This window comes from Rhincodon typus, chromosome 33 (assembly GCF_021869965.1).
Source record: "Rhincodon typus isolate 14 chromosome 33, sRhiTyp1.1, whole genome shotgun sequence".
In the NCBI taxonomy this organism is placed as follows: Eukaryota; Metazoa; Chordata; class Chondrichthyes; order Orectolobiformes; family Rhincodontidae; genus Rhincodon; species Rhincodon typus.
The window spans coordinates 19,243,402-19,269,347 of NC_063364.1; the positions used below are offsets into that span (position 1 = coordinate 19,243,402).

At 41.7% G+C, this 25,946-nt stretch overlaps 1 protein-coding gene across 1 annotated transcript in view; it reads left to right on the plus strand.

Annotated features, from left to right (window-relative positions):
* myo5aa (myosin VAa) overlaps positions 1-25,946 on the plus strand; it is a 184,796-nt gene that overhangs the window by 138,832 nt on the left and 20,018 nt on the right. The window contains exons 25-32 of the mRNA XM_048615733.1: positions 197-342; positions 1,502-1,627; positions 3,410-3,553; positions 4,747-4,806; positions 6,386-6,613; positions 10,432-10,532; positions 18,949-19,026; positions 20,981-21,179. Of these exons, the coding sequence (XP_048471690.1) occupies positions 197-342; positions 1,502-1,627; positions 3,410-3,553; positions 4,747-4,806; positions 6,386-6,613; positions 10,432-10,532; positions 18,949-19,026; positions 20,981-21,179 (1,082 nt within the window). The remainder of the gene's footprint in view (positions 1-196; positions 343-1,501; positions 1,628-3,409; positions 3,554-4,746; positions 4,807-6,385; positions 6,614-10,431; positions 10,533-18,948; positions 19,027-20,980; positions 21,180-25,946) is intronic.

Genomic DNA, 25,946 nt, shown 5'->3' on the forward strand with positions numbered 1-25,946 from the left:
AGGCACTGCCCCATGCAATAGCTCCTGGAGGGTCACACTTTCTATTCCTCTTAACAGTATAACATGGGGGCCCTGTCAATATCAAATAGTGAAGTGTTGGAACCTTGAGTTTATCAATCATACCTGTGTCATTGTATCAGAAAGAAGATATTTTCAGCTTCTGGTTTGGTAATACTGACCTTGGATCTGTTTGCAGAATCAATGGAGAAGAGAATGGAGGAAGAGACCAAACAGCTTCAGGTAGACCTCAATGATGAGAGGTCCAGATACCAGTCTCTCCTTAATGAGTTCTGCCGATTGGAGGAACGTTACGATAACCTGAAGGAAGAAATATCTTTGGTTGTAAGTGTCTTGAATATATTTTCACTTTACAAAATCAAATTTACTTATGAGTATTCCATTCAGAGCTTTACTCCTGAAATGCTGTTCCTCAGCCTCCCAGCGTGACCCCTCCCTAAACAACCAGCCTCTTCCACAACGTCCTGCATTCCAACTGTTCGGGTTCCCATCTCCCCCGTCATTATATTCAAATTTGTTTCTACAACCTTCTGAAGTGGCAAATCCTTTTCACTTTCCACATCGCTATCAGCTCTTATCTCAGACATCAAGCTCTTGTCTACAGCTTTACCTATTCCCTTTGCTGCTTTTAAACCTGCTTTGTTTCTCTGTCCTCCCCAAGCTGTTTCCTGCTCCCCTTCACCTGTCCATCACTGCACCACAGAGCCCCTTTTATGTGGCCAAGTCGGTTTTCTCATCAACCTGTTCAGAGATGTTATTACACAGCTCCTGAGCAGGTTGGATTTGAACCCGGGCCTCCTAGCTCAGAGGTATGGACACTAACACGCAACACATTACAGCAAAAGCACCTTTCTATGTGACTAAGTACCGACTCACTTAAAGGCCTTAATTTACATATTGTTAACCACAATTGATATACAACTAATGCCCCATCCACAAGCCACAGAATAATTGGCTTTTCTGAAGAAGGGTCCAGACCCGAAACGTCAGCTTTCCTGCTCCTCAGATGCTGCTTGGCCTGCTGTGTTCATCCAGCTCTACACCTTGTTATCTCAGATTCTCCAGCATCGGCAGTTCCTACTATCTCTGAATAATTGGCTTGTTATTTTCTTGTCAACACAATACATGCATAAGTAACCAACACTTAATTTTAATCCTTATTGTTAATCTGTGAGGAGAGAATGTATATAATTCTTCATTAGTATTGGATAAGATCACTTCTCAAAAAAAATTGGTATGAAATTAATTGCATTGTATACAGTGCTAACATATGTAATTATAACCTGCACATAGAAATGACTTGTATGGTTTGTACAAATAGCTTACAAAATTTCCAATATTATTTTATTCTTATTTTATTGCATCTACAATATTATTTCACGTGGTTTGTAACCAAGCTCTGTATGGATGGAGTGAGTTTGATCTGATCTGGCTGTGGTTAGATTGAAGTAACTCCATGGAGGTTGTGCCCATTCATTTACAGAATGTGTCGAAGCCTGGTCACAGAAGGACAGATTCTACACACAGTAGTAATGAGTCGGAGTACACCTACAATTCCCTGCTTTCCTCCGAGCCGGGAGAACCTGAGGATGGGACACGAAGACCAGAGGTTGGTGCCAAACCTTCCTCCACTGTTTAATCAGAAACACACAACCAGGTACCCACCACCAATCAGTGCAAGGCAAATTTAAAACTGACTGGTGGACAGTTCAGAAGAGTAGAACTCTGTAACGCTATGTAACATGTCTGCTGGTATCTGTGGGCAGGGAAGGGAGTTAATATTCCAGGCTCGTGATCGTTTATGAGAACTGAAAAAAGTTAGAAAGGTGAAAGAAAGAGAGGGGACAGTGTGGGGGGGGGGGGGGGGGGGCGCTGCGGGGAGACAAAGTACAAAATGGAAGTGAGTGGAGAACTGAAGAGATTAGATGACAAAAGTTGGAATGGTGTAAAGCAGATGGAGTGCTAATGGAACTAGATAAGAGACGAAGGATCTGTCTAGAAGAGGTGTGAATGGCAGCATTGTGAATAGCTTCTGTATAAAGCAAAAGAGATGGTCCAGATGTACAAAGAGAAAGTAAACAAAATGGGGAGGTGTGAGGCGAGGTTACATTCTAAAATGTTTGAATTCAGTCCATCATTATCATCATTGACATTCTTCCATCTCAGCCTCACGATGGAAAGCAGAAAGTCCACTGGGACACAGTCGCTTCCTATTGGGCACTTTGCCAAATAAGCATTGAAAATGGGAGCAGGAATAGACCATTTGGCTCTTTTGAGCCTGCACTGCCATTCAATAGGACCACGGCTAATCTGACATTCCTCACGTTCACTTTCCTGCCCTTTCCCTCTGACCCTTGATTTCCCCCAATGATCAACAATCTATCTATCTCAGCCTTAAATATACATAAGGATTCTGCCCCCACAACTCTCTACACTCTGAGAGAATAAATTCCTCCTCATCTCAGACTTAAATTGTATCCCTGTATTCTGAGGCTATGTTCTCTGCTCCTAGAGGAATCTCCCATGAGGGGAAACATCCTCTCAGCATTTATTTTGTCAAGCCCCTTAAGAATCCTACATGTTTCAATGAGATCATTCAGCTCAGTTCCAACTTTCTCCTAAGAACTGTATCTGTCTCATGTCTAGCTTACTGATGGCTGAAGGGACAAATCTGAAAGAAGCAACCTCTACCAACACCAGCATGGCGGGTAATTGTGAGTTGTTGGTTTTGGAGTTGGCACCCACTGTTCAATGCAAAATGCCGTAAAGAATTTACAGTTTCCTTCTGGAATGGGAGCAAATCATTAAAGAAACACTTGGTCACAAATATAGGGTAACTCAGAATCATTACTGCACAGAAAGAGGCCATCCAGCCCATCAAGCTCTCTGCAGAGCAATCCAGTCAGTTCCATTGCATGGTAATCTCCTCGAGGGACCATGCAATTTCTTTTCGAAATCACGTCTAGGGTCTTTCAGAATTATTGAGCAGAAAGGTCTGAATTTCATCCTCTATTGGGCATCGGGTCAACAGCAAAATGTTTTGTGAAAAGTCACATGAAGTTGTGTCCAAATTAGCCAGTAGAAACACTGTGTGTTATCTTTTAACTTAAAGCCTTAGAATTTTTGTGTTAATTTGAACGGTTCCGGATGGCAGATTGTATGATGGATCCAGATAATCCACTTATCGGATTTATTTTGATTCTCTCTGACTCTCTAATGAGAAAGTAAACCTGAAGATTTGAAGTTCCAAATCCTCTCTGTATTTCTGTTCATTCACTGTTGGTAACCCTGAGTAAATTCAGGATAACTTTTATCAGTGTTGTCCCAGTGCACAGAGAGGGTTAGGTGGGCAGTTTAATTACTGTATTAATAATTGTTCTGTTTGCAATAGGAGCTTCCAGAACAGAAAGGTGCTCTGGATATGTCCCTGTTCCTGAAACTACAGAAGCGTGTGACTGAACTGGAACAGGAGAAACAGGGCTTACAGGAAGAACTGGATCGGAAGGAGGATCAAGCATTAAGAAGTAAAGCAAAGGTGATGCCCAGCGCTAAGCTGACCATTTAGGAAACTCTGACTAGGATCTGTCTCAGTCACTGAGCTGTAAAGGTTGAATGATGATGAATCCACATTGGCACAAGGAGGCCATTCACTCCATTATTCATCTGCTGGCTCTTTGAAATGGCATTGAAGGATTATCACAAAAACTACTCTTTTGAATCGATTTAGTGCTTTTCACGTAGGATACACAACACAAGTAGGCCATCTGGCCCATTCTCACACATGTTTATTTGGGATAATGTAGAATTGTACATGGTCGATATTCTTGGAGTTTAATTAATGTCCCTTACTACATTTCAGGCCCTTGGTTTATTGTGATATGCTCTATTGTTGGTTATTCTGAGTTTTTTTAAAATAGGTGCAAATATATCCCCTTTTCACAGGAAAACTGATTTGATTTTCATGCCCCTTATCGTTATCTGGAACTTCTCCTATATAGGGACAGGAGCTGGCCATTTTGTCCCTTGAATCGCTTTGTTCCCATTATTCAGTTAGATAATGGGCCCACCTCAGTTTTACTTACCTACCCTCCTCTGTATCCCTCGATATCCTGACTCAATTAAAATCTATCAGCCACAATCTTGAATTAGATCAATTGTTGGAGGGTCGTGGGCCTCTCGGATGAGAAAATTCCAGTTTACCTTCAGGCTTCGTGTGGCGGTGTGCTTCCTGATTTCAAGGCTGCTGTGTACTCCCCGTAACACAGCGCCAATAACTGAAGGCAGCTCTCCAGATGGGCTCCAAACGAGGAGTTGGCACAGCTGACCTGACATCTCCTCTCATTGTTGCCAACCGGTTGGAGCTCCTGCAAAGCCTCGTCCGTTTGAGGTGGGAGTTCAGATTGTGGTTGGGGCCTGATGATGTCAGTTAGGTGTCATTGCCGTCTGGTCAAAAGAGTAGAGAGTGGAATCCAAGCGGGTAAATTCTGGGGACTTTGACTGCTCACATTGTAGAGATAATGTTTGGCCCTCTAGGTCAAATTGAACGTGAATTTGAGGGAGGGAGTGATTTAGTTTTAGACTTCCAGGGTCTATCCTAGTCCAGCATTTCAGCATTTAATCTTGGAAGGGTAATGAGCCAGAAAAAAAATAGATCTTATTTGTAAAGTTGTGGCTCATCACTTCCATCTGCCTCAGTCAGCTAATACATCCTGTTTGTGTTGTGTCCAGGAAGCGGAAGATCAGCAAGTTAAAGCCAGGGGAGCTGAGCTGGAGTACGAATCTCTCAAGGTAAAGGTGCCACTTACTGTTTGATCTGTTCCTGTTCTTCCCTGGGCTGGGGTCTTCAGTGCGAGGGTGAGGGAGGGGGGACACTGCTCCATCTGTATCAGAACTGGAAAACTACAGTGATGCCAGTGGCTCATGAAGAAATGGTTCTCTTTGAAGCTTTTGGTATGAGAGCCAATGGATAGAAACCCTTGAAATATTTTTAACAAATCAGATAGAAGAAGTAGAAACAAGAGTAGGCCATCGAGCCCATCCAGTTGTCCTACCATTCAACAAGGTGATGCCTGATCCACATTCCCAATTCCCAAATTCCCTTGAAATCCTTTGGATGTTCAAAGTATCTATCAACAGAGAGATTGAGCTAAAATCCAGGGGTGTAGAGAGAGATTTCACATAAAGCCTCAATACGTTACTCCCTGTGCCTGGCTCTGCAGTATGGAGTTTAGTCAAGCCGTTTCTACAACCTTCAGAAGAACTGAGCCATTATGCAGCATCACAGATAGCATAATGCCGCTCCAGGACACTCACCAAGTGTGTGATCACTGGTAATTGTAAATTTGAAGTTTGTATTAAATCAGTGATTTCAAATGATTTCCATCTGCAGGGATGCCCATGGTACACTGTGTGGAGGCACTGCGAATCGCTGTCAACAATTTTTGTGTTTGACAGCATGTGGGAATGCCAGAAGTTACTGTCGGTTTCACCATTGTAATGACAGTAAACGCTTAAAGTCTCATTGGTCTTACAATCCCAAAATTGGAGTCTACATTCTGTTTGTCTGCAACGTGACCCTGTAGAGCAGGAACGCAGCGATGTGAAAAAGATGAACGATTATTTGTACATTTTACATCCTGATGTACTGCCTATGTTACTCAAGCAGATTGTTACTCAATCTGCTTGATGTGACTGGATGCTAGTGATCCCCTGTAACTGGCAGCAAAATGAAATTAACATTGCCATAGAGATTGCTGATATTTGTGGGCCAGTTTCTTTGAGGCCAATAGCAGGTGCTGTCACTTTTTTTTCAGATGACAAAATCCAGGCCAAAGAATTTCTGTAATAGCAAGTGAGCACAGTGTCAATCGCAGTTTTTTCCTGATCTATTAACTTAACCATTGTGAAATAGAGACATGAATTGGAAGCCTTTCATCTTGCACTCAAGAAAGAAATACAAGAAGACTAACTTTAGAAAGGGAACAACAATTTATATCGTTTTTCTTAACAATGAAATTAGATCAGGTACAATCTCGTCTCTTAGATGTTATGCCGGATTTATTACAATTAGAGCAACGTTATTCCACATAAAGTGAAAGTGTCTTTGAAACTCCCTCTTAGAGAACTTTTAGACATTCTCTATACACAGACTTGTTTACCTGTCAAAACACCCACCCCACTACCACATTTGCTGCTGATATAAACCTATACAATACTTTGTCTTGGAGGCAAATGAGCTTTGAAGAATTGTTTCCCCTGACTGAATAAGAATATTAAGGTTCAGGAAATGGCGTAACTCAACTTTCATGAGTTCAGTTTTGTGATGAACTTAGTTTTTTTATTCGTTATTCCATGTTTTATTCCACAGAGGCAAGAACTAGAGTCTGAGAATAAGAAGCTAAAGAATGAACTCAATGAACTGCACAGAGCCCTGAATGAGAAGGCCTCCCCACATGTTACAGCCCCTGGGTCTCCTGCATACAAAGTCCTACTTGACCAGTTGACTGCATCAAGTGAAGAGTTGGAGGTCCGTAAAGAGGAAGTTCTCATTTTGCGGTCCCAACTGGTCAGTCAAAAGGAAGCTATGGCACATAAGGTAAGGCTGATGTACCACACACTAAATATTGGTCAGCATTTAAATGATTTGCATATATATTTAATTTGTTTATTTTAAATCAATATGAAAAGAAAAATGTCCTGTAGCAGTGCAGTTATGTTCTTTAGTCAATGTTTGGGTCATATTACTGTCCTAGTAATGCCTTAAAGTTACTAACAACCTGTTTTGTATTCTTCCTCTGAATTCCGCATTCAAACTTAGGAAAGCAAGGTAAATGTTCTGCATATCTTTCTGTTCTGGATGCTGTGTTGTTTTCCAGAAAGCTAATCTGACTTTATTTTTTACATCTCCTGACATTTTTGGGAAGGGCCCATTACTGAAAGTGAAGTGTTTATTGACCGTGCTTCATTGCTGTTCCTCAGGTTGAGGTGCTGGGTGGGTTTGCAAACCCCCACCCCCCACCCCACCCCATTTTACCGCGTGGTCAGGGTGCTCCTAGAATGATCCAGAGGTTACAGCTGAGAGGTTCATCTGCATTGCTTCTTGTTTTCATTTGGAAGTGTTATCTCTGTTCTTGGTAATCCTCCTGTTTGACACACTGCACCATTTAAAGGTCTACCTGAAGTTGACTGAGTGGTCTTTGTCACTGCTAGAGTAAAGCTCAAGGGTTGAAAAGGTCTGCCCTTCATGTGTGTGGGGTGGGAGGGCAAAGCTCAGAAATTTGCATTAGACTTGTTTCATTGATGTTCCCGTAGAACAACCGCACCTTTGGTAGCAACTGCAGACCAACAGCAGGACCCAAGCTCCTGCTGCGCACGTGGTGGCTGTTCTGTTAGATGAGAACATTCCCCGTCTTCCACTCAATCCGTGTGCGGTGTGCCGGATTATGGGAAGCTATCGTGTCTGAATTTTTCCTCCTCTTGTTAACTGCAATTATGAACGTGAGGGAAGGTGGCGCTGCAGTGGCATTGTCCCTGGACATTAATTGACAGACCATGGTCATGGTCTGGGCCTGGTCTGGCCTACGTGTGGATCCAGACAGCCATGCAATTGACTCTTAACTGTCCTCCTGAAATGGTCTAGCAAGCCACTTAGTTGTATCAAACCACTAAAATGTTGATTGCAAACCCAGCCCCATCGACCCAGTGATTTCCTCCTTTCCTCCTCCCTAACACTTGAGGGCTAGTGTTAAAACTGGGAGAGCTGTCTCTCAGACTTGTCATACTCTTGGAATCGCACCTTCTGTACAATGGCCCAGGCATCACCGTCCCCGTTTATGTCCTGTTGCCCCAGCAAAGGTGGTGCCACAGGGCTGTACAGTTTAGAGGGAGTCCTCAATATTGACTCCAAACTCCATGAACTGACAAGGCATCAGATCAAACACAGGCAAGGAAACTTCCTGCTGATTACCGTGTGCCATGCTCTCCAATGTTGAACAACACTTGGAGGAAGCACTGAGGGTGGCAAGGGTGCAGAACATACACTTGGTTGGGGATTTCATTGTCTATGACCAAGAGTGGCTCAATAGCATCACGACTGAACAAGCTGGTTGAGTCCAAAGGACATAGCTGTTAGACTGGGTCTGCGGAAAAATATACATGGCCTCGACCTCGTCAGCCTGCCTCCTGCAGTTGCATCTGTCCATGACAGAATCAGTAAGAGTGACCACCACATAGTCCTTGTGGAGATAAAGTTCCTTGTTTAGCTAAAGCTAAAGGGCTACCCAGCATGTTGTGTGGCACTGTCAATGCACTAAATGGGATGATCTAGCAACTCAAGACTTGGCATACATAAGGTGCTGTTGGCCAGCAGAATTGTCCTTCAGCACAGTCTGCAACTTCATGGCCTGGCATATTCCCAACTCCACCATTATCATCAATACAGCTCAATTGGCATCGCTAACACAGTTTCTCACTCCCACCATTACCAGTGTGCAATAATAGCATTGTGCATCTTCCACAAGATGCACAGCAACAACTCAGTAAGGTCCCTTCCAAACCTATAACCACTACCATCTGGAAGGACAAGGGCTGCAGATACAGGGGAACACCACTGCCTGCAGATTTGCCTCCAAGCCACTCACTATCATGATTTGGAAATATATTGCCATTCCTTCAGTTTTACTGGGTCAAAATCCTGGAATTCTCTCCCTAACAGCATTGTCAGTCTACCCATACCAAATGAACTACAGTGGTTAAAAAGGCAGCTCACCACCTTCTCGGGGGCAATTAGGAATGGGAAATAAATGCAGGAGCCAGCCACATCCCATGAATGAATTTTTTAAAAAAGTCACTTGAGGAAACATTGAGCAATGTGACATTGATTTAGAGGCCTTTATGAACTCTGGTTTCAGTATCGTAGGAAATGGTGTAAAGCATACCTAAAAAGATTGAAATTGTTATCAGTCCAATTTGGAAAATTAGCATTTGATAAAGTATTAAGGTTTATGAAAATGCTCAATGTTGACACCTGTATGTTTAAGTGTTCTACATGGAAAACACACTTTAGCTAAATGTTTTTACTTACTCAAGTTTTAGACACCGGTGCCCAAGTCTGTACATTACAATGACTGTCCATCAGTTTTCCAGCCCCATTCTCCTTTTTGATGCATCACGTCTTCTGCAGAAAAATGGACTCGGAATATGAGAATATTTTCCTTTAAAAGTTGGTATCAGCAAAATTGTTGAAGAATGTGTCAAAACACCAACTTCTTTTGCTCGACTTCAATGACCTGGTGGGAATCTGTGTTTGATTGGTTAGTTCATTTGGCTGGAAAGCTGGTTTGCAATGCAGTGTGATCCCAACAGTGTGGGTTCAATTCCCATAATAGCTGAGCTTACCGTGAAGGTCCTGCCTGAGGCATCGTGACCCTTGGGTTAAACTCACCACCAGTCATATCTCTCTGTAATCAGAGAGCAGCCCTATGGTCCTTTGGGACTTTGGTGACTTTATAAGACCATAAGACCATAAGACATAGGAACAGCAATTAGGCCATTCAGCCCATCGAATCCACTCCACCATTCAATCATGGCTGATAAGTTTCTTAAACCCATTTTCCCATTTTCTCCTTGTAACCCTTGATCCCCTTGATGATCAAGAACCTATCTATCTCAGTGTTAAATGTACTCAATGACCCGGCCCCCACAGCCTTCTGTGGCAGTGAATTCCATAAATTCACCACTGTATGGCTGAAGAAGTTTCTCCTTATCTCCGTTCTAAAAGGTCTTCCCTTTCCTCTAAGGCTGTGGCCTTGGGTCCTAGTCTCTCCTACCAATGGAAGCATATTCCCAACATCCACTCTGCCCAGGCCATTCAGTATTCCATAAGTTTCAATTAGATTCCCCCTCATCCTTCTAAACTCCATCGAGTATAGACCCAGAGTCCTCACACGTTCCTCATATGTTAAGCTTTCCATTCCTGGGACCATTCTAGTGAACCTTCTCTGAACCTGCTCCAGGGCCAGTACATCCTCCTTGAGATATGGGGCCCAAAACTGCGCACAATACTCCAATTGTGTCCTGTACCTTCCTTTTGCATTATGGTACTCATCTGGAGGCTGGAAAAATACATTTAGACCACAGAAACATCAAATCAGCAACTGCATGCATATGAAAGTCAACACCCTTTTAAGACCAGCTTAACTGTTACCATTTAAATTTTGTGTGAACACTTTCTTGGTCCCCATCAGAAGAAATCAAATGTTAGTAGTTTCTTTCCTTTCTCATTAGTAAAAACATTTCATCTTGAAGTTTGTCCTATTCAATGCTTTGATTATTTGCTGTCATAGCAAATGTTATGTTCAGCAGTGAAATCCCACCATGAATATTGCTGGAAAACTCAATGGATTCTTGTTGCAGGAAACAATGACAGACCCGATGGTCCTCTTGGAGGATGTACGCAAAATGAAGGATCAAGGTGAAATAACCCAAGCATACTTGGGACTCAAGGAAACCAACAGGTAACATTCCTGTAGGGACTGGTGTAAATGTGAGTGTCAGTGTGTGTTAATATAACATTCTCATGGTTCCTGTTTTTTCATTTATCAGAACGCTCTTCAGCCTATTCTGAAATTGCTTCATTATACTTAGTAGCAAGGACAGTTAATACATAAAGGTGTAACTTATTTTGGAATGAGACTATAAAATCCTTGTAAGGATTGCATATTGTGAAGGAATCTTTATAGTGCTGTGAGATGGTGTTGGATTTTTAAAATTGCATCAGAGTTTTACAGCATATGGAAACAGTGATCTGACACGTAAGTTAATTTCTAATAGAGAATATCCTGTGCGATTGTCTTTGACCACCAGACAGACTGAGTATTTGTCATTATATTAATTTGTACATTTGTGTGGGAATGCATTGTCTGTTCATTATGCTCTGATTTAATGACTGACTATACCATGGCTATGGCTCCCAATCACAAATGTCATGCTGCTAAATCTACACAGCCCACTGTCTATGTTGAAGAACTGTGCACAGATTTCTAACTGTGGTCTAACCTGAGGTATATCTCTGTGTTATTTAATGCAGAAACCTATAAGAATGGTAAATATTACCTTTTGGATTCTAGTAAGAGTATGATAAGAGAGCTGTAGACTAGTACAGCACAGAAGGAGGCCATTTGGTCCCAAGTTTATGCAAGGGTCTTTTGAGATTTATACTCAGTCTGCTCACATTAACTGGCATTTGATTTTTCTTTTGTTTGAGTATTTATCCAATTTCACTTGGAAGATTGCTGTTGAATCAGTTTCTACTGACCTATCGGGCAGTGTGTTCCAAATTATAATCACTCAATTGGTTCAAGAGAAAGCTTTTCCTTATTTTGCCTCGAGTTCTGTGCAAATTGTCGACCTTGACAGCGGTGTACTTCTTACACATTGTACAAGTATAGGTTTCTAAAACCTGAAACTCCAGGACATTGGAACTCCAACATTCTTGTGGAGCTTTTTAAAGCCTTTCTTTAGAGCAACATTTAGAAGGCAGTCCTCCTTTTAAAAACATTGAGTTAATTTTTCATCATTTAAAAGCTGTTTTTCAGGTTTCCTCAAAAATGCAACCTGCAGGTAGTTGTAATAGAGTGCAGCTATACTTGTGAAGCTGAGGATATTCCATTAAAATTTGAATTTGCCAAGTTTTTTTAAAAACATTTATTTAAAATTTTACATTTATGGGTCAAAATTCTGTGACTCCCTCCCTAACAGCGTTGTGGGTCTGCCTTTTATTTTATTCACTCATGGGACATGGGTGTCGCTGGCTGGTCAACATTTATTGCCCGTCTCTAGTTGCCCCTTGAGAAGATGGTGGTGAGCTGCCTCCTTGAACTGCTGCAGTCCACATGCTGTAGGTTGACTCTCAATGCCGTTAGGGAGGGAATTTCAGGATTTTGACCCAGTGACAGTAAAGGAACGGCGGTATATTTCCCAGTCTGGGCGGTGAGTGGCTTGGAGGGAAACTTTTCAGCTTGTTGTGTTCCCATGTATCTGACCTCGTCCTTCTAGATGGTAGTGATCGTGGGTGCAATAGATGCCCTGTGGCAGTTTACCACCACCTCATCCAGGGCAAAGGGGGATGGACAATAAATGCTGATCCAGCCAGCACAGACCAGATCCTCGACTGATTTTTAAAATAAAAGGGCCTGTTAAAAAGCATAACTAAAATAGAATGCAAATAATGTTTATGAGTCATAAGAGCAGTGCATTACATTGATAAAATGCAATCAACAAAATAGACTAATGTTTTAAATGAAGCATTACTTGAAAGCCAAAGACCAGCTGATGTTTTTCAGCCTAGACTTGTGATATCAAATATAGGAGGGTATTTTTAGGAGTCGATGATCAATAAAAATTTATTTTAAATTAATTTTGCAGAAGGTTTAGCAATTCCAGTATTGTAGAAACTCGTACCAGAAAAGAGAATCTATCATTTATTTATTGCCTGTCACTTATCAATTTTGCATCAAATAAGTCTGGAATGGCACGGCAGGAGGCCATCCAGCCCATTGCGTTTGTGTTATCTTTGTTGTAAACCTGAATCACAACGAGTTGTCCCATCTTCCCCCAACCCTGGTAATTTGGCCAAAAGGAAGGAAAGAAATGCCTGGAATCTGACACTTCCAGCAGTATTACAAATAACTTCTCCTTGATTAGTTTGGCTTGAAGCCTGATACCTAACGTTTCTTTAGCGCGGGGCATGCTAAGCTGGTTCTGGTGCGTAAACGCTCTGGTCACTTGGTTGAGAACCCTGTGTCCCTGTGAGAAGAGAGTCAAGGTAAGAGAAACCTCTGCCTGTGTGCTGTTCTCAATGGTTTGGTCTGGAGACATGGGAATTTTCATGAAAGTCAGACGCTCAGCTGACCCAAGCAAAATAGACTGGAGAATGAGAGGCTGGTATGGTTGGGTACAAATCAAGAAAAGGATGGAAACTTTTTGATTTTTCATAAACCCTTCTCAAATATCAATGCGACTAAAACTCACGTATAATAGACTAATGATTACAAAGACTATCAGACAGCTCAGAACAGAATTGTTTAATTGTCCTGAGGGGTCCTTACAGGGTAGATACGGAGAGGATTTTTCCTCTTTTGAGAGAATTTAGAGCTGAGGGTGGAGGTCACTATTTAATAATTGGGGGTCACCAACTAAACCAGAGATTAGGTGAAATAGCTTCATGGACAGTCGCGAGACTTTGGAACTGTCTTTCTGAAAAGGTGCTGAGAGAACAGTCCTCAAATGCTTTTAAGGTAGAGTTGGCAAAGGGGTGAAAGGGTATCAGGAGTGGGCAGGAATGTGGATTTGAAATTACAATTAAATCAGACACATCTTTTTAAGTGGCCAAGAAGTCTCAAAGGCCTGACGGCCTATTCCTGCTCATGATTTTTACTGACATGAGATACATGTGTTCCAAATGATTACTTAAGAGCAAGGAATGAACAACTTAGAAAGTTAAAGGAGAAATGAGCAGCGTGTGGCATTTTTTAACACACACTTTTTTCATAATTTTTGTGCGGGTTAGATTTATGTGAAGCCTCAAAACAGCTAAAGGCCCTGTAGAGTGTTGCCAAACAGAGAGACCTTGGAATGCAGGTTCATAGTTCCTTGAAGGTAGAGTTACAGGTAGACAGGAAAGTGAAGAAGGCATTTGGTACACTTGCCTTTATTGGTAAGTGCATTGAGTGCAGGAATTGAGAGGTCATATTGCAGCTGTACAGGGCATTGGTTAGGTCACTTTTGGAAGACCATATTCAGCTCTGGTCTCCCTGCTGTAGAAAACATGTTGTGAAACTTAAAAGGCTGCAGAAAAGATTTACAAGGATGTTGTCAGGGCTGCAGGGCTTGAGCTATAGGAAGAGTCTGACTAGGCTGGGGCTGTTTTCCCTGGAGCATTGGAGGCTGAAGGGTGACCTTATTAGAGGTTTATAAATCATGAGGGGTGTGGATAGGGTGAATAGTCAAGGTCTTTTCCCCCGGGTACAGGAATCCAAAACTGTAGGGCATAGGTTAAGGTGAGAGGGGCAAGATTTAAAAGGGACCTAAGAAGCAACTTTTCCACACTGAGGCTGATGCATATATGGAATTTGCTGCCAGAGGAGGTGGTGGAGGCTGGTATAATTACAACATTTAAAAGGCATCTGGATGGATACGTGAATAGGAAGGGTTTAAAGGGATATGAGCCAAATGCTTGCAAATGGGACTGGATTAATTTAGAATATCTAGTTGGCATGGACAAGTTGGACTGAAGGATCTGTTTGTGTTGTATATCTCTATGATTCTATCTCACCCAACTCTGATATTCAGTACTGGGACAACCTAGAGTACTGACCAAATGTGGCTGCCATCCAACTAGTATGTGGAAAAGAATAAGCTTTACACCTAAAGCAAGAAAAAGGAAAGTATGATCAAAAGCAAGTGAAGGGGATTAGAATGACTTTAGAAATCAAATGTGATGTCAAGGGAAATGGTGGTAGCAAGAAATATTTGTGCCGTAGGTGAAGGAAGCATCCTGTGATAACCAGTTATATTGGTTATTATGTTGTTAAAATGGAACCATGAATGTGAGAGCACCTGCAGATCCTGCCATACTGGAATGAATTGTTATAGTCATGATTAATGGAAGACTTTGAATAAAGGTTTTTTTTATAAGCTTCTCACATGGAATGGCCTAGGGAGGATACTTGTTAATTGCTAAAGAATCAGAACGGTACATTTTCCTCACACCAACACTTATTGCTTCAATACTAATTTGCTAACTAATGTGATCAAACCAACACCAGAGGTTTATGACAATCTTTCTTGGAATTTGGTGATTGTGGACGATTTGGATTACTGTGAAAATGACTGACTTGATGTTGGCTGTGGAGAGCATCAGGATACTGGCTATTATGGGAGTTCTCAGATAGTACTTTTGTAGGTTTCCTGGAGAGTTCAGATCATAGGAACAGGAGTAGGCCATTCAGCCCCTCGAGCCTGTTCCACTATTCAATGACATTGTGGCGGATCTGTGCCCTGACTGCATCCTTGCCCATGTCCCTTGATACCTTTGCTTTAACAAATAATGTTAAATCTGAGATAAATAAATAATAACTGAACAAGTTCTAGGCAGCTCAAGGGCTGGCAACCCTTCAGAGCACACCTTTTAAATACACCTTTCTAATGCAACCCATGAGGAGGACAGGAATCAGCGAAGCCATTTTCTGCTCAGGAAATGTTTTTAACCAGGAAAGTAGTAATATGTTAAGGGAGGATGCCTCTCAAAGGGGGCACCATGACATTGATTAGATCTAAATCAGCGAAATGTGGCATTTTTAGCATTTGTATCAGGGAGGAATGTAGTTCTTAAGATACTGTTGAGAGTCATACAGCACGGAAACAGACCCTATGATCCAACCATGTTCCCAAACTAAACTAGTCCCACCTGCCTGCATTTGGCCCATATCCCTCCAAACTCTTCCTTTTCATGTACTTATCTAAATGTCTTTTAAATTTTGTAACTGCATCCACCACTTTCTCTGGCAGTTCATTCCACACACAAACCACTCTGTGTTCAAAACACATTGCCTCTCATGTCTTTTTTAAATCTTTCACCTCTCACGTTAAAAAAAAAAGCTCCCTAGTTTTGAACTCCCACACCTTAGGGAAAAGATGTTTCCTATCCGCATATCTATGATTTTATAAATCTCGATAAGGTCACCCCTCAACCTCCTCTGCCCCAGTGAGAAAGTATCCAGCCTATTTTTATAACTCAAACCCTCCTTTCCTGGCAACATTCTGGTAAATCTTTTCTGAACCTTGTCCAGTTTGATAGTATCCTTCCTATAACAGAGTGACCAGAACTGCACACAGTACTCCACAAGAGGCCTTACCAACATCCTGTACATCCTCAGCATGTCGTCCCAACTTCTATAATCAAAGTTCTGAGCAATGATGGAAGCATGCTAAATGCCTTCTTAACCACCCCATCTACCTGTTTTGCAAATTTCAAAGGATTATGTACCTGAACCCCGAGGTCTCTCTGTTCTACAACACTACCCAGAGCCCTACCATTAATTGTATAAGTCCTGTCCTTGTTTGTATTACCAACATGCAATATCTCACATTTATCCAAATTAAATTTTATTGCCACTCCACAGCCCATTGACTCAACTGATCAAGATCGCTTTGTAATCTTAGACAACCACCTTCAATGTCCACTATACCAACCAATGTAGGTGTAACCCACAAATTTACTAACCACGCCTCCTACATTCTCATCCAAATCATTTATATAAATGACAAACCGAAGTGGACCCAGCACCGATCCTTGCTGCACACGGCAGGTCACAGGCTTTCAGTCCAAAAAACAACCCTCCACCATCACCCTCTGTCTCCTAGCCTCCACCACCACCACCCTCTGTCTCCTACCATCAAGACAATTTTGTATCCAATTAGCAAGCTCACCCTGACACCCATGTTATCTGGCTTTACTAAATGGCCTACCATGTGGAACCTTGTCTAAGGCTATATCAAAGTCTAAATAAACAACGTCTACCGCTCTGCCCTCATGAATCTTTTTGGTTACTTGCTCAAAAAACTCAAGTTTTTGAGATACTATTTCCCTCGCACAAAATGTCATGCTGACCATGCGTAATCATTCCTTGTCTCTCCAAACGCATGTAAATCCCATCCTTCAGAATCACCTCTAACAACTAGCCACTAGACTCTCAGATCTATAATTCCCAGGCTTCTCCTTACAGCCTTTCTGAAATAAAGGTACAACATTAGCCACCCTTCAGTTCTCTGACACCTCACTCGTGATTATTAATGATATAAATATTTCTGCTAGGGGCCCTGCAATTTCCTCCCTAACTTCCCAGAACATCCTGGGATACGCTTGATCAGGTCCTGGAGATTTATCCACCTTTGACTCAGTAATGAGATTGGAAGCAGTGGTCCTGTTATGATGGGAGCAGAGAACATGCCACTTGCCTCTGCAAAGTAACAGAATTGGATCATTGGAATGCAATCTCACCAATTTATCCATGTGCAGTTCGTTTGCCTGTGAGTCATTGTATGAAAGTTGTGCACATAGGTAGGAATTGTTTGATCAGTATATGAATAAAAATTCAGATTTAAAAACCTGATAGCTTAAGTTGTGACTTATACAAATGGCATGTGACTTGGCCAAAGGCGTAACCCAAACTGTAATTATCTTTTAGTTAGAGTTTTTCAAAATGTTTCCTTGGGTTATTTGGGGGAACGATGAGCTGGTGTTGCTGCTTCTGAATCTTCCTATGAGAGTGCAGGGATGTGAATATTGGGCGAGGCCAGCATTTTGCTTATCCATGATGTATCCTCCAAAGTCAAGTATCTTGTCAACACTTGTTGTCAAGGTGTATTTGTGAAATGCATTAGAAGGTGCCCTATGCATACCCTTGGAAGGGTATACAATCCTTCAGAAAAGAAAATGAGAGAAGGACAAGGTATTAAACAAGTATGTTCCTATTTCCATGGAGATTTACCAAGGATCATACCATTTTTCCAGTGAGTCTGCAAATAAACTCCTTTTCAGGATCTTGTAACACACAAGAAAATAACCTTCCTTTCACCACAGCACTTTGTCTGAATTATTGATTAACTGACCGATTTCTATTCATTGCAAACTAAACTGTGGAAGTTATTAAGTTGGTATGAGATGTGCAGATCATGGGCCTGAAATTCCAGGATTCCCTGGTGAAAGTGCAGCATAGCAGGAAGTCTGATCACCTACAGCCTACATTGACTCCATCCCAGATCACAGGAAGGGACAGGATCATTCCCAGAATTTGTGCATGCGCTTGTGTTGACACAACAGAGATTACAGCTCCATTGGGACAGCAAATATTAAAGTTGTTATTTGGAAACCAATCTCTCTGCTGTTAAGAGAGAGAATTTCTGACTTTTGAAAATTAATTAATCTTGTTTTCGGGGATCAACCCTTGCCCTTGAACAATGGCAACTTTTCTGATTAACCAATTGTGACTGTACACTGTGTCAAATCCCAGGAATGCAACCCCTGCATGTCCCAAACCAATATTTTCCAAAGTTTCGAGCAGACTTGAGGAGGGTGGATTCACCCAGGTAGCCATCCTTGCCCTGTACCCCCCCAAGAATGGAATTTGGGTTGTGCAGCAAACAGAGTGGAAAGCTGGTGGTTCTGAGTCTCACCACCTCTGTGAGCAATGGAGGAATTCACTCAACCCCTAATCTTTTACACAGCTGGACCTGTGGGCTGCTTGTTTCTGTGCTTGCAATCAATCAATGACCATAAAATGCAGCCACTACTCCTACCGGGACCCTGATACTTGTCACATGCAGTTGAGATGGAAGAGTCTTGTACTAGTGCACAAACTGGGAACAGGAGTATTACTGTCTGTAAAAGATAGATGGCCATCCTTTATATTATGCTTAGCTAGTCAAACACAAGTATCTCTAGCATTGTGTTAAACAAAACACTGTTATAATGATTGAATGCATGTCTCTAGTAGTCACCATAGCAATTACTTATTTTGTTATTCCTTAACAATAACATGTCTCTGTTTTGATCATCCTCCTCAGGACTAGTATCTGTTTTTGTCTGATTATGTCTAGGAAGCACTTTTTGCAAAAATGTTAACAACCGCACAGATGCAACTCGTTGGTCCTGCATTACTAATGTGTAAAATTTAGATTTCAAACGCAGAATGAAATGTGAAATTAGTATGAGACAATTATAAGTCAATGTTTTACTATTCTCATCCTGTCTAAATGTAACTCCCTCTTGTATGTTACCATCATTTTTGAGCTTTGTCATTAACATTTCATACTCATTCCCATCACTTGTCCCTTCTTTTTCCCTGTTTGCGATTTTTGTTCTCATGGAAGACCATCACAGGATTGCCATTTGCTGAATGAGGATGGAGAGCTCTGGATGGCCTATGAAGGGTTAAAACAAACCAACAGGTTACCACATTTCTGCCTAGGGCCTTTCTACATCTGCGCTTTGTCACTAACCAATGATCACTGCTGTGCACTTGCGTTACAGAAATATGCTTTGGCATGTTTTAATGTCATGTTTTAATGTTATGTCTTAATGTTATGGTGAAAACTACTCAAACTCGTAGAGTTAGACTTACTGTGTTAACAATACTTAAAGCAGAATTTGCTGTTGAAGAGGAAATCTAGCAGTGTATGGTGAATTCTAATGGAACTTTTTAATAGCTGCTGTACAATATCTTCAAAGTAGTTTTCTATGCACTTATTCTGCTTGATGGCCAAATAATCCTTTATAACAGCTATGGACTGCTAATCCTGGAATAACAATGGTAAAGAAGTTATTGTGAAATGTAATATGGTGGTGGCAGCTCTTGAAACCTTAGAGCATGTTACAGCCAGCCCCTTTCCTAAATCAAGAGTGATGAAACAACGGTCAGTTGAAAGAGAGCTAATTATGATCTAACAGCAAAGACTGAACGCAGAGGAACGTGCAATGCTATGTGTAAACACACTGCCCATTTGTTTCCATTATATCTCACCCAGACTGGTGGCCCTCTGGGAAAGAGGCCATCTTAGCTGGGTTTCTAATGACCCCAGCACAAAATTACAGTTAATTACCAATCCAACTCGGCCTCACCACAAGATTAAATAGAGTAAAGGGAGCTTTGCTCTATAGCTGGTGGCAATACAACTCAATATATTGTTTGTTGTAATGAGAAAGTTCCTCAGTGCTAACATCTCATATTCTGATGATTGTAAGTCATGTGGGGAAAAAAAAATCCTGATATGAATTTCCTCTATGACAGAGGACAGCATGCATATAGTCTTCCATCTCATTCTTTCTAGTAGAAGTGGCCTCTAACACAGGCAGTTAACCTGGGAACTTCTAGCACTGAACTCTTTTGGAAACGCATTAGCACCCTGTCGCTATGGCCGTGTTCATGACTCTTTAAAGCCAGAACTGCAAGGCACGGTCTTCAATGTGCATCCAGCAGCTAGTTTCTTGTAGCTGTTCTTGTGAATGACGTATTCTTGCTTCACTTGTTTAAACCTTCACAAAGTGTTACTTAACAAGCTACAGGAGTTGGGGCGGTACAGGATATCGGTTAGTCTACTATTGGAATATTGCATTCAATTCTAGTCTCCCTGTTGTAGGAAGGATGTTGTGAAACTTGAAAGCGTTCAGAAAAGATTTGCAAGGATGTTGCCAGGGCTGGAGGGTTTGAGCTATAGAGAAAGGCTGAATAGGCTGGGGCTATTTTCCCTGGAGTGTCGGAGGGGTGACCTTATTACAGGTTTATCAAATCATGAGGGGCATGGATAGGGTGAACAGACAAGGTCTTTTCCCTGGAGTGGGGGAATCCAAAACTGTAGGGCATAGGTTTAAGGTGAGAGGGAAAAAATTTAAAAGGGACCTGAGGGGCAACTTTTTCACGGAGAGGGAGGTGCGTGTATGGAATGAGCTGCCAGAGGAAGTGATGGAGGCTTTAATTACAACAATTAAAAGGCATCTGGATGGGTGCATGAATAAGAAGCATTTAGAGGAATTTGGGCCAAATGCTAGCAAATGGGACTAGATCAGTTTAGGATATCTGGTTGGCATGGACCAGTTGGACAAAAGGATCAGTTTCCGTTCTGTATGCTCTGGCTCTGACTGTGCGATGAAAGTTTAATATTAAACAGCTCACTAGTTGGTAAGTTAAAAGATGAGGATGCCTTCTATTTTTGTTCTTTCTTCAACTGATTTTCATGAATACTTTCACTCCCTCACTTCCCTGTAACACTTTGAGAGGTTTAAAGAATGACATGACCTGAGTACTGTGTACAGTCACAGCTCTAACCTTGACGGGTGACCATGCTGTGTTGATTTCCAAAGGATACAGTTGCAGTTTGATAATGCCCTTTTTTTGTTTGTCTGCAGATTGCTGGAATCTCAGCTTCAGGGCCAGAAAAAGAACTATGAGAATGAGCTGGAGATCTTACGTGGAGAGGTTCAGAATCTCAAAGAGGAGATCAATCGTCAGCAGCAGTTATTGGCCCAGAATTTGCAACTGCCCCCAGAGGCCCGCATTGAGGCCAGTCTGCAGCATGAGATTACTAGGTTAACCAATGAAAACCTTGTAAGTATTACATTGCTTTATCAGACCAACGTGATCACCAAATACATCCGTGTCAGTCAGGCACGGTGGCTCAGTGGTTAGCACTGCTGTCTTACAGCACCAGGGACCTGGGTTCGATTCTACCCTCGGGTGACTGTCTGTGTGGAGTTTGCACGTTCTCCCTGTGTCTGTGTGGTTTGCCTCCGGGTGCTCCGGTCTCCACCCACAGTCCAAAGGTGTGCAGGTTAGGTGGATTGGCCATGCTAAATTACCCAGGGTCCAGGGATGAGCAAGCTAGATGGATTAGCCATACAGGGTTACAGGGATAGGGCAGTAGGGTGGGTTTGGGTCTTCAGAGGGTCGGTGTGGACTCAATGGGCCGAATGGCCTGCTTCCACCCTGTAGGGATTCTCAGAGAAAGGAAGCCCATTTCCTTCTTTATACTATTATATATGTATAAACTACAAGCTGTAGTGATTAGATCTTTGTTGTTTACAATTATATTTACATACACAGTGCTAGAGGGATCATCTACTCAAACCTTCTGATTTGAGAAAAACAGCTATGTTTATTGAAGTTGCTGTTCCATCATTGTGTATATACTATATTGGAGGTCAGTTGGCTGGATGACAGGGGGTTCAGTTCCCACACCGCTGAGGTTACTATGAAGGACTCTCCTCAATCTCCCCCCTTGCCTGAGAGGTGTTGACCCTCAAGTTAAACTAATTGCCAATCGTCTCTCTGTAATAAGTGAGCAGCCCTATGGTCCTCTAGGACTTCAGCAACTTTGCCTGAAATAATATATCATGGAACTGAAGAAGAAAACTAGATTAAATGTAACCATAGAAAAGAAGTAACTTCTAGTCATCCAACATTACTTCAGAATTACTTTTTAGTGGTTCTGTCGTTTTATGATTGATTGCTTGCATGGTTTCCAGTTATGATGAGCAATGCACAACTCCTGATGTTGTTTTAGAGTTCTGGCAGGTTATGCATGCAGTTATTCAGAGCACAGCATCTTTGCAATGTGCTGTTTTATTGTTGGTATCCTGGTGGTGGGAAATTTTAATTCTTCTGCAACTTTCCTGTCTGTCCTAAAATGGGTCCTTGGTGTTTCTGAGATGATCCATAAAGCAGGAATCATTTTCTGTCCTGACAGAATCATTGAGCCTTCCAGTTGAAATGGCCAGCAGATGCTGCTTCTAAAGAGGATGATATGCTTTACCACACAATGCACAGTTAAAGGGGATCCATCCCTTTTACACTGTCTGAAAATAATTTATGGTACTAAACATCGGCTTGTCCAATCCCAATTTTTGCATTTCTCCTCATCTAGTTAAATAATCATGCCAGCGCAGCAGCAGGGAGTCATGCTGCCATCTGTCCTTTCACATTTTAAATTAGTGAGAACAAAGTTCCAGAAATTAGGATTGGTGACATAAAGGTTTACAGCACAGAAAAAGGCCCTTCTGCCCATCAAATCTGTACCAGTCAAAAACAAGCGGGTAGCTACTCTAATCCCATTTTCCAGCGCTTGGTCCATAGCCTTGTATGTATTGGCATCATAAGTGCACATGTAAATACTTCTTGAATGTTATGAAGGTTTCTGCCTCTATCTCCCTTACAGACAGTGAGTTCCATATTTCCATCACCCTTGGGGTGAAATGGTTTTCCTCATGTTCCCTCTAAATCCTCTGCCCCTTCCCTTAAATCTATTTCCCCTGGACATTAATGAAGGGCATATATTGGTGTTGAATGAAGTGGTCAGTGCTGTGTGGGCTGGAGCAGAGACGTGTACACATCAGTGACCTGGAAAAACACACGCACACGCGCACACACCTGACTCAATTAGCTATCACTAACTATTTCCCGTATTAAAACTGCTCATGCTTTCACGATATTTTTATTTCAGTATATTGTGTTATAAAGCAGAGGTTGATCCCCCTCTGATAACTAAAACCAAAACATCCAGAGAGGTTTGCCTCGCCCTATAATTTGTTAAAGGAAGTGAGAAAAGTGGTATAACCTGCCTCTCAAGCTCTTCTGGAGGAGGGTACCATGCCACTGGTAAAAGCTGCTATAAAGGGGAAGTTAAATGAAATGAACTCCTGTCAGTTACTCTATAATCAACAAGTAATAATTTATTTATCTAACTCTAACAGTGAACAAATGAACAGAACTACTAACAAACGGAACAATTCCCCCCTCAATTACTAACTACTCCCAAATAAAACAACATTCTAATGGTATGCTGTTCCAATAAATACAATTCCCACTTATATAAACCAAAATAATAAAAATAATTAAAAATTAATCTCTCGAAATTATATCCAGGATATGTCTTCTGGAATGTTCTGTACCTTTTCCATTGTTCTTCAGCCAGGAGCGCCTTTCTCCGTTGAATTATGTGTCAGAAATATTAGCTATGAGTGCTGTTGTACCTTTAATTAGATGATGGTTTTCTGAGAACTTAGAGAATTCCGTGACAATCAGTAACTTTGTCTTTAGGGCTGCTGATTATTAACTCTAACAGATAGCAGTTGATCTCACCATGATTTTCATATACTCTTGATGACCTATTAATTTCTTACAGTAGGATTGGTCCTAGGTTGTCAAAACGATCAGATTTAAATTTAATTGGTTTTTGATCTGTAAGTGCCTGGTTTAAATTAATTGGCTGAAAATGAAACTGATTGCCTTAATAACAAAACAAGACTACTGCCTGGATTACTAACCATCCAGCCTTTTGATACAAATGTTTCAATTTCGGGAACTCTCTATGCCTGCTGCTTGTCACTGACACTTTTTTCAAATCTCCAAGCCTAGGGAAAGCATATCATCTTTTAAAGGGACCGCACTCTCATTTTTCCCCTATCATTTTACAAACAAATTCTAATGTCCTGCCTTCCAATCCACAAGTACTCTCCCCAACCTCGCAACATATGGCAGAGATGTGCAGATGTTACAAATTTTGTCACTTGGTGAAAATTCAACCCCTCTTGAAAGGAAAGCTAAAGAGCATGTTGTATTGAGAGCAGCATTGATTGAAGCAGGAAAGAAGATTACAATCTGAAACCCACAGCCAGAGATTAATATGTGGCAAGGGGAGAGCGATAGACAAAGGATGAGATAAAGGGGAATACAGAAGAGTAAGAGGCGATCCTATAGAAGCATACATGATCCTGAGGGGAAATGATGGGGTGGATGCTGAGAGGCTGTTTCCCCTTGTTGGAGAGATGAGAACTCCTCTTCTGGAGGTGCATACCATGCCACTGGAATCAGCTGCCATTCTTTGTGAGATTGCAGTGTGGTCGTTTGCCCATCCCCCAGACAAACTTTGTCCAGTCTTCACCAGGCACCCACAAAAGTGTACAACTGTTGGCAGAGGCAGTGACTGGCAATAGGCAGGAGCCCTGACTGAATGAGGAGGAGTAGGAAGGGATCTGCCATTCACACGGAGCTGAGAAGAATTTGAGAGTCTGTGGGGGAATTCTCTTCCCCAGCAAGCAGTAGAGGTAGGGTCCTCGAATAATTCTAATGCTGGGTCAGACGGACACTTGATCAACAAAGAAGTTTAAAGGTATCCGGGAAGGTGGAATTGAGGTCATAGTCAAATCAGCCATGACCACACTGAATGGCGCAGCATGCTGAAGGGGCTGAATGGCCTACTCCTGCTCCTAATTCATTTGCTTGTATGTAACAGTTATCAACTCCTTATTTAGGTACTGGATAGCAAAGACAAATTTGTAGATCACCCGGTATATGGCAGGTTACTTGTTCCTGAAAGGTCAACTGCTTTATAAAAAGATAAAACTAACCACACCAATTCACATATTTATACTGAAGAAGTGCAACTTTGTAAATTATTCAGTATACACCCAAAGCTAATGGCTTACGCTTCCCAATGTTCAGTCACTAGGTGTACTGTGTTGGGGCTGTTCTCAGCCAGTCACTAGGTGTCAGGTGAAATCTGGGCAAAGTTGAGCTGAGATGGTCAAACAGACACAATGTAATCTCTCAAAGAATGGGAGCTGACTCCGATAGCATTGATCTGGTCACACCTTCACTTTCAGGAGAGGGGTGCACTCCCAACCCAAGTGTGTGTGACTAACCATGCACAAACAAAACATGAAGGGCTAAAATGACAAATCAATGCTGCTAATCTGGAATAAAAACAGAAGATGGTGTATGGCAGAGCAAGTCAGTTAACAGCTGTAAAGAGAATAGACTGGCTTATGACAGGAGTTCTGTATGAAGTGGATGTACAATGCCAAAACCGTCTTGCCTTTTTACAGTGCTGATTCACCTGTTCTGTACTTTCAATTTGGCATTCTGTTTGAAAATGACACTTAATCACTTATTTTCCGTGTTTGCATTATTTCAAAAGCGATATTTTCACTCCAGGACAAGCAGACTTTGTTGGCCAAATAGCCTACTTCTGCCCCTCCATCTTCAGTCATTTGATGCAGTGATGCTTCTTCAAAGACTGGCACAATGTATCTCACAGTTCATGTCTGAACCTACAGAGGCACTTTGGCAGCTTCGAGCAGCCATCTTGTTGATCATCCACCATGCAAGTTGTCTCTGTTTTAACTTGCGTTTTAGATGACCTGATAATTCCATTTGGCTGTTTAAAACTCTCTGCAGGATAATCGGGTGAGATTAGAGAACAAACCCAGTTTGTTCAATGGTGACAGTCGGAATTCAAGGTTAGTTTTTTGATTAGTGCAATATGAGTTACTTTAAAAATGTTTGAATGTAAAAAGAATTTTACTGGGATAAAGTGAT